The 16,488-nt window shown below is 45.3% G+C and overlaps 2 protein-coding genes across 10 annotated transcripts in view; one reads left to right on the top strand and one right to left on the bottom strand.

Annotated features, from left to right (window-relative positions):
• Window positions 1–13,883, top strand: part of emid1 (EMI domain containing 1) — a 37,089-nt gene extending 23,206 nt beyond the window's left edge. Inside the window, exons 4-18 of one of the 7 annotated variants that reach the window (XR_003886517.1) lie at window positions 3,278–3,367; window positions 3,481–3,542; window positions 3,636–3,768; window positions 4,378–4,422; window positions 4,754–4,861; window positions 6,578–6,685; window positions 8,837–8,926; window positions 9,120–9,172; window positions 9,256–9,318; window positions 9,404–9,448; window positions 9,628–9,672; window positions 9,811–9,822; window positions 11,259–11,343; window positions 11,534–11,624; window positions 12,759–12,783. Coding sequence is in view for 5 of the 7 variants with exons in the window: in XM_029829000.1 (XP_029684860.1) it covers window positions 3,278–3,367; window positions 3,481–3,542; window positions 3,636–3,768; window positions 4,378–4,422; window positions 4,754–4,861; window positions 6,578–6,685; window positions 8,837–8,926; window positions 9,120–9,172; window positions 9,256–9,318; window positions 9,404–9,448; window positions 9,628–9,672; window positions 9,811–9,822; window positions 11,259–11,343; window positions 12,759–12,892 (1,073 nt within the window). In the remaining 2 variants the exon portion in view is untranslated. Of the gene's footprint in view, window positions 1–3,277; window positions 3,368–3,480; window positions 3,543–3,635; window positions 3,769–4,377; window positions 4,423–4,753; window positions 4,862–6,577; window positions 6,686–8,836; window positions 8,927–9,119; window positions 9,173–9,255; window positions 9,319–9,403; window positions 9,449–9,627; window positions 9,673–9,810; window positions 9,823–11,258; window positions 11,344–11,533; window positions 11,648–12,758 lie in introns of those variants that run through there. The other 6 variants (XR_003886518.1, XM_029829003.1, XM_029829000.1 and 3 more) reach the window with 6 other exon arrangements.
• Window positions 13,884–14,012: 129 nt separating this feature from the next.
• rhbdd3 (rhomboid domain containing 3) lies at window positions 14,013–16,357 on the bottom strand. Of its 3 annotated transcripts, XM_029829006.1 has the most exons (6): window positions 15,970–16,111; window positions 15,814–15,862; window positions 15,501–15,703; window positions 15,159–15,285; window positions 14,799–15,050; window positions 14,013–14,313 (listed from the first exon to the last, which is right to left on the bottom strand). In XM_029829006.1, exons 3-6 carry the CDS (start codon window positions 15,568–15,570, stop codon window positions 14,145–14,147), a joined length of 618 nt encoding a protein of 205 aa, XP_029684866.1. In that variant the 5' UTR covers window positions 15,571–15,703; window positions 15,814–15,862; window positions 15,970–16,111; the 3' UTR covers window positions 14,013–14,144. The 3 variants fall into 3 exon arrangements, with proteins under 3 accessions (XP_029684866.1, XP_029684865.1, XP_011614021.1); XM_029829005.1 differs by having other exon boundaries at window positions 15,501–15,884; window positions 15,970–16,357; XM_011615719.2 differs by lacking the exons at window positions 15,814–15,862; window positions 15,970–16,111 and adding an exon at window positions 16,315–16,337.
• Window positions 16,358–16,488: the final 131 nt, after the last annotated feature.

Below are 16,488 nucleotides of genomic sequence, written 5' to 3'. Positions count from 1 at the left end.
GCGCCAGTTCTCAGCTACCTTCTGCCTACTGCAAGCCGCTTTGTTGCCCATTTCCACCCCCACCGTCTGATTCAACGCCACCACGTTTGATCTGTTCTGCTGCTCAGAAAAATGCGTGGCTAAGCTTCAGACAAAAGGCCTTTTTACATACATTAGATTTCATGCAAATATGCCTAATCTGAGCCTGTAGTTGATCTGAGCAACCATCCGCGTCTGGGCATTAAAAACGTGCATACAGAGGAAAATAGGAAGGATCTCTCCTGAAGAATTTATCTCTCAAACATTCAAAACTAGACAAAGAAAGCATTCAGTCAGCGAACATACGCTCAGAGGTCGAGATCATTTGTTCTTTTTCCGTCTGCAACGCTCAGACAGAGACAAATGCCTGCCCTGGTTGCCTGTCAGCGCCCGCTCACTAATTACGCTGCGGCGCTGAGCTCAGCTAATTGAGCAGACAGAGATGGATCAGGACCAGGCAGGCTGCACCGTCTGCGCGCCGCCGCTCACATCTGTGTGTATGTTTTGATGTTTGTGTTCACCCCGGCTGCTCCTCGTCAGAGAAGCTCCACGCTGTGAGATAACGCGGCCGGGGCGAGGGAAGGCAGGCGAGCCGTGTCTTTGTTGTCCGACACGTCGGCCTTCCAACATGTCATCATTTACTCCCCCGCTGACAGACTGACTCCCACATTCGCAGACCTCTCCAGGTTAGGCCGTCTGCGAGGTGCAGAACACAGAACAAAGGGTTGAGGGGTTGACGGCCTGACGCTCAGTGAAGCCCAAATGAATTTGTGGAGTTTGAGCTGCAGCTGCAATCCTGTGCCATGCTGCTCATTCTGGTCACACTGGTAAAGCTCTAAGTAGTGGTTTATAAGTCCAACAATAACAGGGCTGGAATATAGCTGTAAAAACAGAAAGTGATATTATGGATCGGAATTAAATAAACTCTTTTTCAGCTCAGTGAAGTCTTGGCTTGGACGTACCTGATGTTGACACAGTGTCTGTTACCGCGCTATTTAATTTGACATTTTATCCTCTTCGTAAATCCCAAATCTGTCAACAAAAAAAGATCCCGGGTCTGTCAACAAGTGCGTTTTCCCCATAACACCAATCCAACATTAGCATGAAAGTCCAGATTAGGCTGAGTCATTAATCATAACTCGATTTGGGCTGCAGTTTGTCCTGGCTGGTTCTGGAACTCTAATTTTGACGAGATTCCCAATGAAACCCACCCAGACAAATGTCCATTATTTCATCTCCCCGATGTTGTAACGTCGTCCTTTAATTTGACAGGCTCGTGCTCGCGTTACCTTCAAACAAAGGAGTGGAGGAAAAAGTCCTGTCAGGTTTTCTGAGGCCCGGGGGTTCTGAGTGTGTGGCTTTGCAGGCCCAATCTTTCAGATTCTGGCAAACATCTTGACCGGTCTGTCTAACCTTAGCCCTCAGCTGCAGGCACTGAAATCCTGCCAAAGCTGCAAAGCTTCTCTTGGCAGAGCTCCAGGACAAACTTTAATTTAGATCAATTCTGTCTGAAAGTGGTTGTTTGACAAAATCTGATTAGTTTTTTGAATAAAGCTCCATGTCCTGACACCTTTACTGGCAGGTTCATTTCATTCTCTGCCCATAACTCAAGAACTCATTCAACACATTTGTATACGTATTTGTAAACCGTGTGTGTGTGTGTGTGTGTGTGTGTGTGTGGGTGTGTGTGTGTGTGTGTGTGGGTGTGGGTGTGTGTGTGTGTGGGTGTGTGTGTGTGTGTGTGTTGGAATAACAGACAGTTGATGTCCGGATGGCCTCTCTGGGGGGTCTCACTCTAACGAAGACCTTTGACTCAGCCGCTGATTGTGGCCCAGTGCAAAATGGGGGCAGCAGGTCAAACACATTCACATGTTCCCTTCACGTTCCCCCCAGCGGGGCAATTATCCCGTGAGCCACATCCCCACGTTCATTAACCACGATGATGTTATTGTTGGCCAGGCGAGAGACGGATCACATCTGAGCCACCGAAGTCCTGCATGAGGCGTGTGGGTGAGGAGATCCTGGTGCTACTAAGATCATCCCTCCAGAGGGAGGGGAGTTGTGGTTAGGGTTTGACGGCTCGGTGTCCAGTCCAGAGCCCCTTTTTGTAAGCAAATGCAGCCACGTACATGAGCTGAGCTCCAGAAAAAATATCTCCTGCGTGTACACCGACACACACACTTCTCCTGTGGTTGAGGAGCAGACCACACCATGCCTCCTCCTGGTGTCGGCGAGATGTTTCTATTAATATGGAATTGTGGGATTGCTTTCTGCAGCCTCCAGCACATGCCATAACATTTCATTTTCAGGTCCTATATGTTTCAAATCAGTCTACACTCATAATCCTGGGAGAAAAACCCAGAACTCATGACAGTGGAGTAATGAGCAGCGAGCTTTGTGGTGCAGGGATTATGGCGGCGCTCTCAATTTACCCTAAATCGTGTGTTCTGTGGCCTTTCCGCTCTTCCTTAGGGTCGTCGCGAACAATGTTATGCTTTCCCGTCTTAAGTTCCCGAGTGTTTATGTTCCTTTAAGACGAGAACCTCTTGGTTTTGCTCTCCGGGTTCTGATGGATCCTGACATGTGCTGTTCAGTACTGGTGTGAAGGATGCTGTAGAGCTGCAGGTGCGATTCTGTGGCTTCCTCTAAGGGAGGAACGTGGTGTTGAGTGTGGCTGCATGTCACTGTTCTTTCTTTTCCTTTTTTTTTTTTTTAAGAGGAGCACCTGGGCTGAACAGAGGCCGACCAGGCCAGACAAATGAGAGCAGCATTCAGACTAAAGTCTGCCCATTCAAAACTCCCACACTTCATAAAATGTAGTCGGGACAGAATGTGAGCTGAAACGACCCGTTCCGCCCGCGGATAAACGCTATTGTCTGACTTTACGAGGCCTCTTTTTTCCAAGCTTTGTGATTCTACACTCCGCAAAGAAACCGCGTGACCTGACAAACGCTGGGATTGTCTGGAGCGTTCCTTATCACTCACTAGGTTTGACAGTGTAAGAACTAAAGTCCGCACTCACCAACAATCACCAAACTGAAGGCTTGTCCTTGTCTTTTCGTTCATGTTGTGATTTGAGTGTGACATTTCCCTCCTTGGCAGCGCCTTTACTGCAGGAATCTGGGCTTATTGCACATGGACAGAGAATGAAATGCTTTTTTAAAAATGCTGTTCATTCTGATTCAATGAGCTTGGTGGCAGCATAAACCCGGAGGGCATAAAAGGCGCAATCATTGCAGTTGTTTCTGTTGTGCTGCAGATGCAGGAAACCAGCTTGTGGCTCAGGAGGCGGTGAGGAAACCGTCCATTCTGCGCCGCCCGTCTGCCCGCGCTGGAGATCCCCCGTCCAGTACGAACAGTGACCATGTTTCTCTTTCTGGCTTTGCATCAAAAGCACAGAGGTATGCATGATCACGCAAGTGTCCACTGACTCTCTCCTTTTCTCCCCTTTTTTTCTTGCAGATTGTCTGAACTGTAGCCGAATCACAGATCTGAGTGACAGGCTGAACTCACTGGAGGCAAAAGTACAGACTTCACTCACGTAGCCACTCGGGCCAGATCTCAAAGTAAATTTATCTTGTGTTTTCTCACACTTGCTTTCTGTCTGTCTGTGCCAGGTCCAGTCCCTCGCTGCTCCCGCCTCTGAGTCACATCGCCACCTCCAGGGCAAAGGAGGAACTCTCCCGGAAGCTTCCTTACTGATGGGAGCTGCGCCCGCACAGGGCGCTCCTGGTGAGCAGGGTCCTCCAGGTATAGCCTCCACTTTAATAAGGGAATAAGCTTTAAATTAAGCAGCGGGTATGTGTTAGACTTCACTCACCCAGCTGAAACTTCTTCCGTGCCGTCTCCACCCACCTCTGTCTCGTATACTGTTACCTTCACCGTGCGCTCATTTCCTTTAGCACAAGCGTTTCGTCTGCATGGCTCACTTGAAAGTTCTGTCCCGTCCTGGAGTCAAACACAACAGTGTAGCCAAGGGTTCACCCCTGCTGCGTACTTTCACTGGGATTATCACAATCCCTGTTAAAATAGGCGGTGTTTGTGGTCAGAAATCTTTCCCTCGTCACAGCTCAGTCTTAAAAGCCAGAAGAATAACATGGCCTTCTAAAATATATGAGAAAGAGACGACGGGCGGTGAGACATATATTGAAAATATTGCTCAGTTTAACCGTGCACAGCTATATATGCAGGGGTGGATTCTGTTATTTTGCAAGTGAAAACAACAATAGTTTTCTTAAAACTGAATGGAGAAAATGATGTAAACGCAACCAAAGCACTAAATGTCTGGCTTGTTTTTGTGCTGAACACAGATATTTCTGAAAAGTTTTACCTCTCAGTGTCTTTCTGTTGTCACCACAGGTCCTCAAGGTGAGAAGGGGAGAGATGGACTTCCTGGCCAAGACGGTAAATGAAACAAACTGTTGTTATTTAGAAAAGAAGCGTTTAAAGGTGACGAACTGGAGGTCAGCGGGGCGAACAGATGTTAGAGCAAGGACCGAGCTCTGAGACAGCAGGATGTCCTCCATGGAGGGCAGAGGGCAAACAGTGATCTTTTGGGTGGAGTTAATGACCCTCTGCTGCCCTTGAGCACACCGCCACGCCATATGTCACAATGTGTTCAGTGGTGCAGCTTGGCTTTATTTGCTGCTGGCGAAGCCAAAACATTGTCTGAGAAATAAAGTCTTTCTAAAACTAGGACAGAGAAGTTAGGGATTAACCTGTTTCCTCCTCACAGGGTACCCAGGATCTCGTGGACTGCCAGGTCCTACAGGGCCTCGGGGTGACGCTGGAACAAGGGGACCATCTGGCACTCCAGGGTCAAGGGGACCCACAGGACCTGCAGGTAAGAATAGGATAAGAAAAATGCACCATCGTAGACAACCTAAACAAAACATGTCCTGATAGGTTCTGCTGTAGTTGGATGATGCGACGCCAGTTTATTGGCTCTTCCATAACTAACCAGTCTGACCAGTGTCCTCCCACAGACGGATGCTTGAATAATGACCCCCCCCTTCCCAGTCTGTCCAGTGTTTGGCTTTCCTTAAACCATCCACAACCCCCAGAAACCCTTCACTGGTACTGGTCAGCCCAAGAAACTTCCCGGAGACTTGCTAGAAACGTTTTATACATTTGCCTGTTAAATCACACGCCTCAGCTGTTCACTTTCAGAGGCTGTTCACTTTCTGTTCATTTTCATGGGGCTCTACTCGATCAGACACTGAATCATGAATCTGTCCAGATCCCTTTGGTTATGAGGGAAAAAATAAATGACCCATTTGCAGAAAAAAAGCCCCGTGCAGCTGTAACGTGAAGTATCTGGCGTTTTAAGCGTCTGCTCTGGCTCCGCTCTTCTCACCGCGCTCTGCACTGGATCACGGAGGGAGTGGCTCCATAACATGTGACCCCTGCTCCGTGCCTGCTGCTTCCTCAAGATGATATTTAGAGCAAAAGTTAAACAGCAAACCCACCTTCTGCGAAGCACCGTGTGACTTCACTCTCTCATGAACACGAGCTATATATACACAAATCCCATGGCCTTATGATTTCCATATGCCTGCGGTGTTTTTGTTTTTCTATCCCCACTACTTCATAAGAACTCAAAACCTGCCTTGCATCCCGAGGTAAGGTTTCCTTATTGTGCTGATTCTCATTTTGCACGGAGAAAGATCAACACAGCCTTGGAAAGTGGCCAAATGTAGGTGAGCGCCTCACCGAGACAATGGATGGAGAAGATGACAAGTTACAGCAAAGCTGCATTGAAAGTTGCATCACATTATAAAGCAGCTTCCTCAGGGGAAGCGTTATCGTGCAGACATAAAGAAAATTCCTTTCCCCTCGTATGTCTCCCCTGGACTCTGGCTGCTTGAGACACATGTAGTGAATCAGGCCGCAGCGTTTGCCGCAGAGGCGTCCAATCAGATGTGCAATAACATCCCAGCGCAGAGCCGTAATCAGCGGACTGTCATGGTCCGGCGCCGGACTGCAGGGACATAGAGGTGCTGAGTTTGGGTCTGACAGAGAGCAAGAGGTTGTGTTTGTGGGGGAGGTCAGGTGAGTGGCAGTGTGTTTTTTTCCACATTCATAGGAGGAGGAGGAGGACTGACAGCTACAGGCTGTGTAAAACGTAGCTGTTAGCATGCAGGGAACATGTAATTTGCTGTGAGCTGGTGCCAGGAACACTTTGCAGAGGTGGATGGTGTTTATTTGAGTTTTCCCATGCCTCCGAGTAAGTTCCCACTACCACACCGTTAAACACTCTCCTCCTGATAATTACATAGACACATGCGCCTCCTCCTCCCTCCAGCTGCTGAGGTGGCTGTACACAAAGGCACGTGCACACACACACATGCAAGCACCCACGCCCACACAGACACACACTGCATCAATCGACACTTTAGCTGATCCGTCTCCTCTCTGGGATTTGTCATCGTTTATCCTCCTTTCATCACATCGACCACAGTCGGTTATTGTTGTCATTTTCAGAGGGAAGCGTTTCATTTTTAGGCTATGACGTGCTGTCTCCATCGTCCCAGTGATGCTTCTCCTCCTTTTCCCTCAGGACCCCGAGGCCCACCGGGAATCCCTGGAGAGAGTGGTCTACCCGGCCCCCCTGGGCCTCCCGGACCCCCAGCACCAGCCAGTGCCCGTATCCCTGAACCAGACCATGGTAAAAAACGTGAAGACCCGTACACACAGTTACCTCATACGTTTAAAAAAATGAATATATGATATACTAGACATTTAAATATTGTTAGATTTAGGGCTCAACGTATATAAATAACAATCATTTGGGAAATTCAGTACACTCTACAGGATCCTTCTGGATCTAGAATCCCTCGCATATGTTGGTTTTTTTTAAATACAGAACTTCCCAACATGCAGACCATGGCTGCATGTAGATTAATCATGTCGTCTAAATCTGAGGAGGAAATCGGTTTCCTTTCAACTGACATGCACACACAGGCCAAGATGGCCATCAATCCGTGACCGTGTAACATAATTTTAGTCCTGTTTTTGTTCTTAAAGCACAGAAAGAATGATCTCCCAAAGCCTGCAGCAGAAAAGACAAGCCAGCCGGCCCTTTACGAAACCAGAGTGAAGAGATTTTTCTTGGTGTATTAAGAATTTTCTTTGGAGCCGCAGATGTGACGGTGAAAGGTGGTTTTGATTAGTTTTATACTGTAAATGTATTGACAAGAAACTTGGAAGATTTCAGCCTTCATGTTTCCGTTTAGCTTAATACTTTACCAATTTGTCGCTCGTACAAAAACAACGTTAAGGATATTTGCTCGTTTAAAAAAATAAGCTTGAATTGGGTTTATGGCAAAATCTTTCAGTTTGCGCCTTTAAATCATCTGAGGTTAATGTGTTTTTAGCTGCTTTAGAACAGACGAGTCCTCCCCTGCCGCATCCCTCGCAGACTTTAGGACTAATGGAAAACAAAAGGAGAGAGAGAGAATGAGAAACAAGCAGGATGTTGCTAATTCTATACTTGCTACTTGCTTCTCTTGTCAGCCAGCCAAGTAGAATCAATGTGTAGAAAACGTGACGATAGTCTGAGACTGACACACACTTCACATGCTGAGACGAGAGTCTGTCACTCAACAGCTTCCAGATGTGGGCAGGCGCCCAACAGCTGTGTGTTTATGTGCGCAGGGGTGATTGACAGATGTTGGTCAGCATGGTTTCTCCGGGGCGACGGGTTTTATAAACGATGCAGCGGACAGGTTTGGTCACTCCCGCGTGGAGTGGAGGAAATCCCGGGTATGTTGAGGTTGGCATGACAACGTGTGCTGGGGCCACGTCGCATTTATATCAAAGTAACAGCAGGGGGCGCAAGGGAAGGGGGGGCAGGGGGGGTTTCTTTGCTGAGTTTCCTTTGAAAAACACTGGCTTGTTTGGCTTTTACGTCTGCAACACTCGGCTGGAATTCCCTTCAGCAGAACGCGAGAGAGTTTCTGAACCACCAGCAAGCCAGGAGAGTATCCAGACAAATACAGAAAGGAAATCAAGAGACAAAGAATAAAGGGAAGAGTTTAGGATGTCACCTCTGGAGGATGCCATCCTTTCTATGTGTGGCTTCACCAGTCTCACACTGGACCTGTTTCCTGTTAGTATAATGACTTCATCATATCCCTCCACATTCTCTTCTTTCCAATTTATTAAAGTTTGTTTTAATCGTTTACATCATACATTTACATTTACATCATTATGTATTATCTTCTGTTATATATTATTTTACGGCCAGATGCTTTATTTGAGGAAAGTACGCCCTCTAGAGGTTATTTCAGTCCAAAAATACACCAATAACGTAACAACCAGAACAGTCACTAAAAAACAGCGTCTTTTTGTCTCGTGAACTCACCTTAACCCTCACTAACGTCACTGATCTCCCAGAACTCGCGTGCATCTATAAGCAATTTAAAAACAACCTCAACCTCATGTTCACGTTTTTGGTCTGTGGGACAGTGCAGTGACCTGGAGGAAACCGGCACAGACAAAATTAAGAGAAGCAGCTGTGGTAACCACCAGACTGCCACGCTGCTCTTAGTGAAAGTCATTGAACGCTGTTGAACCCTTTGAATTCCATTTAAAATTGGTGATGTACAGAAGTCACATTTTAGGCTAACAGGAATGGGCCGAAACATTTGCCACTAACATGAGGAGCAAAATAACACAGGACACAAATATGTGGCCTGGAGGAGATGAAGGGATCGGGTCACACACCCCAGGAAGAGGGAGATGACAGACGCAGGTGGACGATGTCCGGGTAATTGAAAATTCCTATTTAACAAATGCACATATGTTCAAATTCCAGGTCGTGGAAAAGACCCATTCTTCAGCAACACTTTCCATGACTCACAGGGGGCGCCTATTCCTGGACCTCAGGGCCCCCCGGGACCCGTTGGTGAGAGTTTAACATGCCCCATGGATGTGTCTACAGTTTCTTTGTTTTGGTGTTTTTGTATTAATAATTTGAGACTTTAACATAATACTGAATATTGTTAAATATGTGATCAAAGCCAGATGATAAACAGTTAAAATCCAGCAGCAGATGAAGGTTGTGGGACCTAATATGGATTTTGATGTCTTATATTCAGGTCCTCCAGGCCCCAAAGGTCCAATGGGACCTCCTGGTCCATCAGGACAAAATGTACGCTAACCAATCTTTCTGCTCGTGAAATAGTTGCCATTGAACTGGTCTTTGGGTAACTGACCTGTCTTTCTTGAACTCAGGGTAAACCTGGAGCCCCTGGAACGCAGGGCCCAGTGGGGCCAAAGGGAGACCATGGGGAGAGAGTAAGCGCTTTCTAAAAATCATAAGGGTTGTCTACACTTGTCCTACATCCAGGAAAGACTCTGAAACATCCCTGTGCCTTGTCAGGGTCCTTTAGGTTACCCAGGAGAGAGGGGCAGCAGAGGCGAGCCGGTAAGCCACCTCCACTCTGAGGATTATGTGTACGGAGGAAACATCAACACATGTCATAGCTGGTTAGATTCCTGTAAACTACGCTACGCAGCAGCGCCACACTGATACTCAGAGAGGACGGAGGAAAACCGCTGTGCCACTTTCGTGGGGGTGTTAAAGTCTGATTTCTTTTCCCTCAGGGGGCGGCGGGTCCAAAGGGAGAGCCAGGAGAGAAGGGCTTGCCGGTAAGAAAGTCGATGGCGGTGTTTCCCGCTGGGTCCGTACGCGGCGGGTTTTTAAATATTGCTTTGTTGATCGTGAAATGTTTTTCTCTCCGTCTGTCTAACCCATATTTTTCTTTTACCTCCTTCTCATTTTACAAGAGCAATCTCAATGTAAGATACTTTTATTTCCGCCATCGCCCGTTCACTTTGAAATGCAGTGAGTCCGTAACTTAAACCCAGTCTAGCTGTGACCCCCCCATCTCAACTTACCGTGACCTTTTTACATTCACCGTGTTTTTGACTGTGACTGGCCACACGGTGGCGCTCAGCTGCATCTCTCCCCCTTGAGTCCATAGTTTCCTCCCTGGTTGAAACGTGTCTGTATCACATTGTTTTCCGTGTTTAAGTGTGTGTAAATTTGACTTGTCTGATTTTTGTGTGTGAAGCCTTCAGGTGTTCATGTGTTTTGTGTGGGTCCTTGGGGTGCGCTCTGGACTGCTGACCCCTGTCACGACACTGTCCTCTTGACCACAAAGCTGTCTGACTCCCTCTGCCAGCTGTTGTTCCCATGGCTACCTTTCATAGTCACCTTTTCAGCATCTCGATTTGGCATATACATATAAGCTTCCATTAAAACACCACGGCAACATTTCAAACAGTCACAACTTTAAAGCAAACTTAAACTTGTTCTCATAAATTCATGGTTTTTTTTTCGGTTTTTAAACTACAAGCAAAGATTTGAAATGTATATGCCAAATCCCTCCATTTGTGTCAGTGGTGGTTCCTGTTTGGGTTTGAGATGTTATACTTTGATGTGAGTGGATACAGCTCTTTCATCCCACCATGCATGCGTCCGTCTGAGCACTGTGCCACATAATGAACTAACACACTTTTAAAAAGGAAACCAGGGCGAGTGACGTTAATGATCTGGCCGCTCCTCGGCAACATTTAACCGGTACTGATTTGTTAGCATCATGCTAATATTTACACAGGAGTTTAAAAAATCTCTACAATGATTCATATGAGTCAAATTTTGCCCTTTTTCCCTTTGACCTAAAGTGATTCTGACTAATGGATGCATTAATCACCAATGCTGCACCCTTGAGTTTAAGTTTCTGACTGCATGGCCTCTGCTTTACATCCCTTTTTTCCCCAGTGTCTTCTGCTTGTATTGAACGTATGAATCGACGTCACTGCATCCTACTTTAACAAAAGACAGAAAGCCATTAGATCTCAGCATCGTCTTTGTGCGGGCCCCTTCCTGTGAAGCTAACATTTGTGAGAAATGACAGCAGAAGGCATGTTGAAAACCATCACAGCGTATTCCAGCTGTGTGATGTCATCGCCGTGATGCTGGCGTGCATGCTGATGTTGATCAGTCCAGCATGGCAGGGGCTGACTTCACCAAGCAGCATGGCCTGGAGAGTGAGGGCCCCCAGAGAAACACAGGGAGCGAACGTGTCTGAGCGCTGGGCAGACCTGTGGGCTGTCTTAACCCCCGCTAACGGCTGACCTGTGTCGAGAGAAAAACCAAAATGTCTTGCATCTTGGCGAACAGTTTCCTTAGCTTGTTCCCTTTACCTTGACAGCTGTATCTATCTTCACAGGGGGACGGAATACATCAGATCAGAGAAGCGCTGAAGATCTTAGCCGAGAGGGTTTTAATCCTTGAGACTATGATCGGTATTCATGGTGAGTAGGAGGCCTGAGGCAGGGTCAGCTTTAGGCAGGGGTCAAAGGTGGGAGCGCTTACACTCCCACTGTACCTCCCTGCTGGATCAGGGAGTGGGAACAGTCAGGAGCAGCCCCGGGACTCGGCCTGGTGTCTCCACCCACCTACCCACTCCCCCCCTCACACAGTCCCCTTGTCGCTCTCTGATAGGACGTTAGTTTGCAGATGTTCCACGACTTGCATGCAGACCTTGAGCTTCTTGCTCGCAGGGTGACGCTGCTGGAGGCGATCATTTGGCCAGGTAACGCTGAGACATCCTCACCCACAGCTCCGCCAGAACTCACTCCTCTTTCTTTCGGGTGAAATCTAGAAAAACTCGATCAAGTCCTACAGAGAGTTTTTTTTAAAAGCATATTTTGTTCTAGCACTGCTGAGAACCGTTAATCACTCAAGAGTAGCCGCGCTTTACTGATGTACGCTGTAGAACCTGTGATGTTTTAGCACAATTAGTGTTTTTAATTAGATGTTGATGCATGTGATTGGCTCAACCAGTGTGGTTCTGCTTTTTGAGTGGGTGAGACTAAAGGATGAGTACACATCACACCCAAATCCAAAGGTATTAACCTGTCAAACTCAGTCCTGCAGACAGAGGGTTTGGAGCGTGGAACGGAAATTGATCTACATTTGATGCTGTAACTTCAACACACCCTCATTATTTCGTCACCGATGGTCACACAAAAACATTCCCACGCGACTTTAATGTTGGGATTTGGATCTGAATGAATCGAAAGGGTCGCGCCAGGACTGTAAGGCTGCAATACTTCAGATAAAGCAACCACAAAATGATGAACTTTGCTATAAATTCATCAATGTCATATAAAAATAGTGTTTCGGTGTATCATTTGCCTTTTTTTTGCTTCTTTTTTAAAAAAAAGTTTCCTTTGTTTTGATTTCCCTTTTTTTTGTCATTTTTGGCACAATGAGACACAAGTAAGTCATAATTGTACCTGGCAAAGGAAGCCTAGTGAAATGTAATATCATCACCGTTTAATGATAATTTACTATTTACAACTGTAAATGCTGCAAAAATGAGACATTTTAAAGTAACGTGATGGACAAAAAAGAAAAATGGCCTTGGTTTTATTTCACATATGTGGCTAAAATCGGAAAACATTTTAGAGTTTTATCAGTATTTCAAAACTGAGGACATTGTCGTTCCTAAACTATTAATAAAATAAATTGCAGCCTTACAAGCCTGCTGTACTGTAGATGGGCAGAATATTCTGGATAGTTTGTGATCCATAGTGGTGTCAAACCAAGAATCCACTTCAGAAACCTCTCCCCCCAACACACACGCAGATACACACACACACACACACACACACACACTGTTGGACAGCGCGGCTTGGTTCCAACTGCTGTCTTTCTTCAACAGAGCCTGATCTAGGGTCTGGGGATGGACCGTTTGGCACAGCCTCCCCTAGTTTCTACAGAGATAAGCGAGCAGGTGCTCGTCCATATCGACTTTCTTCTCCTCTGTCCTCCGACACCAAGGTTCGAGGGAAGTAGCCCCCCCCTACACTCTGCTTACCCAGAGGATCACAGGCTGGGTTGATTCCTCCCCTCCTGTAGGTGTCACCGGCAGTAGACTTTGATGCCTTCTCTGGGCTTTGCCATCAGAGATAAAATGGAGGGAACACTTCAGGGAAACACTGACTGACTGCAGGGGGGGCTTACTGTATTGGGAACCTGAGTACTAGTCTGACCCCCACCCCTTCTGAAACACACACAATCACACAGGCATTCATCTCTATAAGTATAGAAATTCTTATCAAAACACATCTGCAGCTCCACCTTTATTTCAGTATTGGGTTAAAGAGTGGAAGACACTAAAGAGTGAAGGTGTTAATGTATTAAAAAAGGAAAATTACAGTTTTGTGTGGTGCTCAAACAGTTCTGGATAATAAGGGTTGTTGATAGAATAATCAATTTAAAGTGATGTCAGGAACTAAACTGGGTTTCACTTTGTGTTGCTTTCAATCTTACCTACAACTTGAAAAGATTCCACTATTTAAATATATTGTGCATGTACAGTCTGCGGGACACATGTAAGCAAACCTCTTCCTACTATTCACTCTGTTACACTTCTATCATGTTTTGTTATGTAGTGCACTAAAAAGATCACGATATTTATCAGTTCAATTTCAGTTGCTTTATCTGATTTTAACATATAGAATGATACAGTGATTAGTTTTACACATAAATGTCCGATTAAATATTGCATTTTCCTTGGTAATATGTAAACTAATTAAACATTGTGGTAATTAAAAAAAATATGAGTGAATGCAACTTAAACATGTTTTGCCACTTAAATTGTCCTGATGAAAATACTTTTTTCCCTATTATATCAATCTTATTGTGAATCTATTTAAAATGATCCGTTGTAGCTTATCTTGTACGCCTTTGTGTATCCATTTTATATTTCTTTTTCTATGAAAACATGTTACTGTTGAGATAGTCCAGTTTAGATAATTGGTGTAATAAAATGGTGTTGATTTTTTATGCCGCCTGTTTTATTTTGCATCAGTTCTGATTAAATATTGTTACAACATAAATAAATGACACCCAATATACATTCTGATCCCAAAAGCAAATATGCTCCACTCATACTTAAAAAAAAGAGCAGCTCACCTTTTTAATTTATTGTGCAGGTTTTACAAGGAACCCGAAAGGGGGATATTTCTTGGAGCTCAGCAAAACCCAAGCATAATAAAAATAATATTTATTCATCTGTACATACAGTTTGGGACATCGAGCTCGTTTAGGAACTCTTTGATGAGAGAGAACTCTTCCCTTTAGACACCACCACAGCTTGCTCTCCAACGCTGTCCTCCACCAGCAGGGAAATGGCGCCATCTAGCTGTTTTGAGGCCGCCAGTGCAACTACAGCTTTCTCTGTGGAGAAGCCCATCTTCTCGAGCTGCTGCAGTCTGAGCAAAGGCAGGGTCCAAATTACAGATCTAACGTAATGTGGCACGTTCAAAATAAACATCAAACTTAAAATTATCCACCACATTTTCAAGAGGATGATATAAATGTGATGCAATGGTTGTTCGTCTGTGCGTCTGCTTGTATATTGTGTTTGAGAACAAGATACAGACTTCATAATGCCTTAATTTCAAATTCTTGCTGGGTTGCTTTAGTAATTCTTGGAAAACAGCTTTTTTTTAAATGTAAAAAGCCTAAATTTACTCCTAAATATTAAATTGAAATACGACTACGGTACTGTAACTGAACAAAGGTGACACTGCATTTGGTAAACATTCACGTGTACTTTTGATATTAACATTCATCAACAATTCTCAGTTTAATTAAGTACCGATGATGTGGCTGCTGCACAACTATTTTGCAACATATTGAGACCAGTGTGGAGAACTTTTTACAGCACTGGGTGTTTGAGTGTTGCATCACTTACCGCAGAGATGAAACCGATGATTTGGGCACTTCTACTTTTGCATCAGCGTGATCAGGAGCATCCCTTAAAGAGGCCAGAATCCCTGCCCTTAGCATCTGTTCTTCCAACAGCTGGGTCTCAGACACTTCAGCAGAGTCACTCGTTATCCAGGAGGGGGCTGTTCCCGAGGTGTTGAGATGTGCAGCCGATGGGTCCCTGATGGAAGCGGCTGCTGCCTGATCCACACGCCTCCCATGGGAAAATGACCTTGAACTGACCAGACGAGACAAGACCTATGACAAATGATCTACTAAATCTGCAAGTGCCATACGTGTGTGGAGACTCATTGAAACTTGGCATGTAGAACAAAATAAATCTTACCTATGGGAGTTATTGTAAGTGGGCAATCTGAGCCATGAGAAGGAGGGAATGTATGCCCAGTAAGGAACTAAATAAAGAGGCATGGCCTCTTCAAGCTCCTGTAACATCCGGATGAAAGACACGTTATCTGAGGAGGGTATATTAATGGAAATTAACTGTAGGAAGAACTGTTGTTTGTATGAAAGTCCAGTTTTCGCTTCAGATTAAACACAGCAACAAATCTTTGCTTTCTATAGGCCCTGATGGTAATTATATTTTAGATTAGGCGGGTTGTAGCTATGTTTTATGTCTCAAAAACACAACTATACACAATAGATGTATAATTAAACAGAAAAAGGATACAGTTGTATCCGATGCATATTGAGCAGAAATGCAGCAGAACAGGTGTTCCAGGAAGTAGCAGCACAGTCATGAGCAGAAGCAGCCAGGGAAGGAACCAGACTGGCAAACACCTCAGCAGCCTCCTCTGAGTAATCTGACGACACTGCGTTGTAAACAGTGTCAGCTGGATGGCTGAGTGACCACAGATCCTGGTTGCTTCACCACTACCGATAAAGAGGAGCAGGGTGTAAAGAAAAGGCAATATGGTGATTGTCAGAGCAGAGAGGGCGAGAAATGTGACAGTTCCCCAGCGATGCTCCTGACATCGTCCCACCAACAACAGGAGAATCACGCTGAAAAGCAGGGCAGGCAGCTCATCGTGACTGAAAGCATACAGGAACACATCTGAGAAATAGAAAGTGAGGGGAATAAATGCATTAAATGCAACGTTTTGATCAGAAAGAATAGATCAAAATATTCTGTAAGTTACCTGAGACACGTGGAAAGTCTCCTCCCGGACCTACGGTGAGGTTTGCCTGGATGCCACAATTATACAAAAAGAGCATGAAGGTCATCAATAAAGATGACCCCAAACAAAATCCTTGGTGTTCAGATCGACACCAAGACCGTACTGAAGATAAACTTTGAAGCATTATTTACGATTAGGTGCTCTCATGTATCCTTTTCCGCCATAAATCAGCTACATATGTAGCTGTTTATGCTCATCGTGCATCGCAAAACGGGTTTGTTGTTAAGTAGAAACAGTTCGAATTGACGAAATGAATTGTTATCTTGTTATTTCTTGTTATCTCAAAAAATATTGTCAGTTCAATACTTCCGCATTGCGTCACGATGGCGCTCTTCTTCTTGTATTCCTTCAGGGAGAGTCAGCGCCCCCGTGCGGACCTTTGGAGAATAAACTCAACACATTTCAGCCTAACGTGGTCGAATTAAATGAGGGAAAGTTAACCACGCTAGGTATTCTGAAAGAAAATGCCAGTTTTCTTGG

The sequence above is a fragment of the Takifugu rubripes genome, chromosome 21, assembly GCF_901000725.2.
Source record: "Takifugu rubripes chromosome 21, fTakRub1.2, whole genome shotgun sequence".
NCBI classification, from domain to species: Eukaryota; Metazoa; Chordata; class Actinopteri; order Tetraodontiformes; family Tetraodontidae; genus Takifugu; species Takifugu rubripes.
Note: the sequence above shows the minus strand (reverse complement) of the source record. Positions and strands in the feature narration are given on the sequence as shown.

What these genes read in the sequence shown, in the direction of transcription:
- rhbdd3 (XM_029829005.1), bottom strand. Translation starts at nt 16,132, where the DNA reads ATGCTTCAAAGTTTATCTTCAGTACGGTCTTGGTGTCGATCTGAACAC. An exon ending in AGACTTTCCACGTGTCTCAG is followed by an intron (nt 15,885 to 15,969) that starts GTAACTTACAGA and finishes TCTATTTCTCAG; the next exon opens with ATGTGTTCCTGTATGCTTTC. An exon ending in TCATCGGTTTCATCTCTGCG is followed by an intron (nt 14,314 to 14,798) that starts GTAAGTGATGCA and finishes GCCTTTGCTCAG; the next exon opens with ACTGCAGCAGCTCGAGAAGA.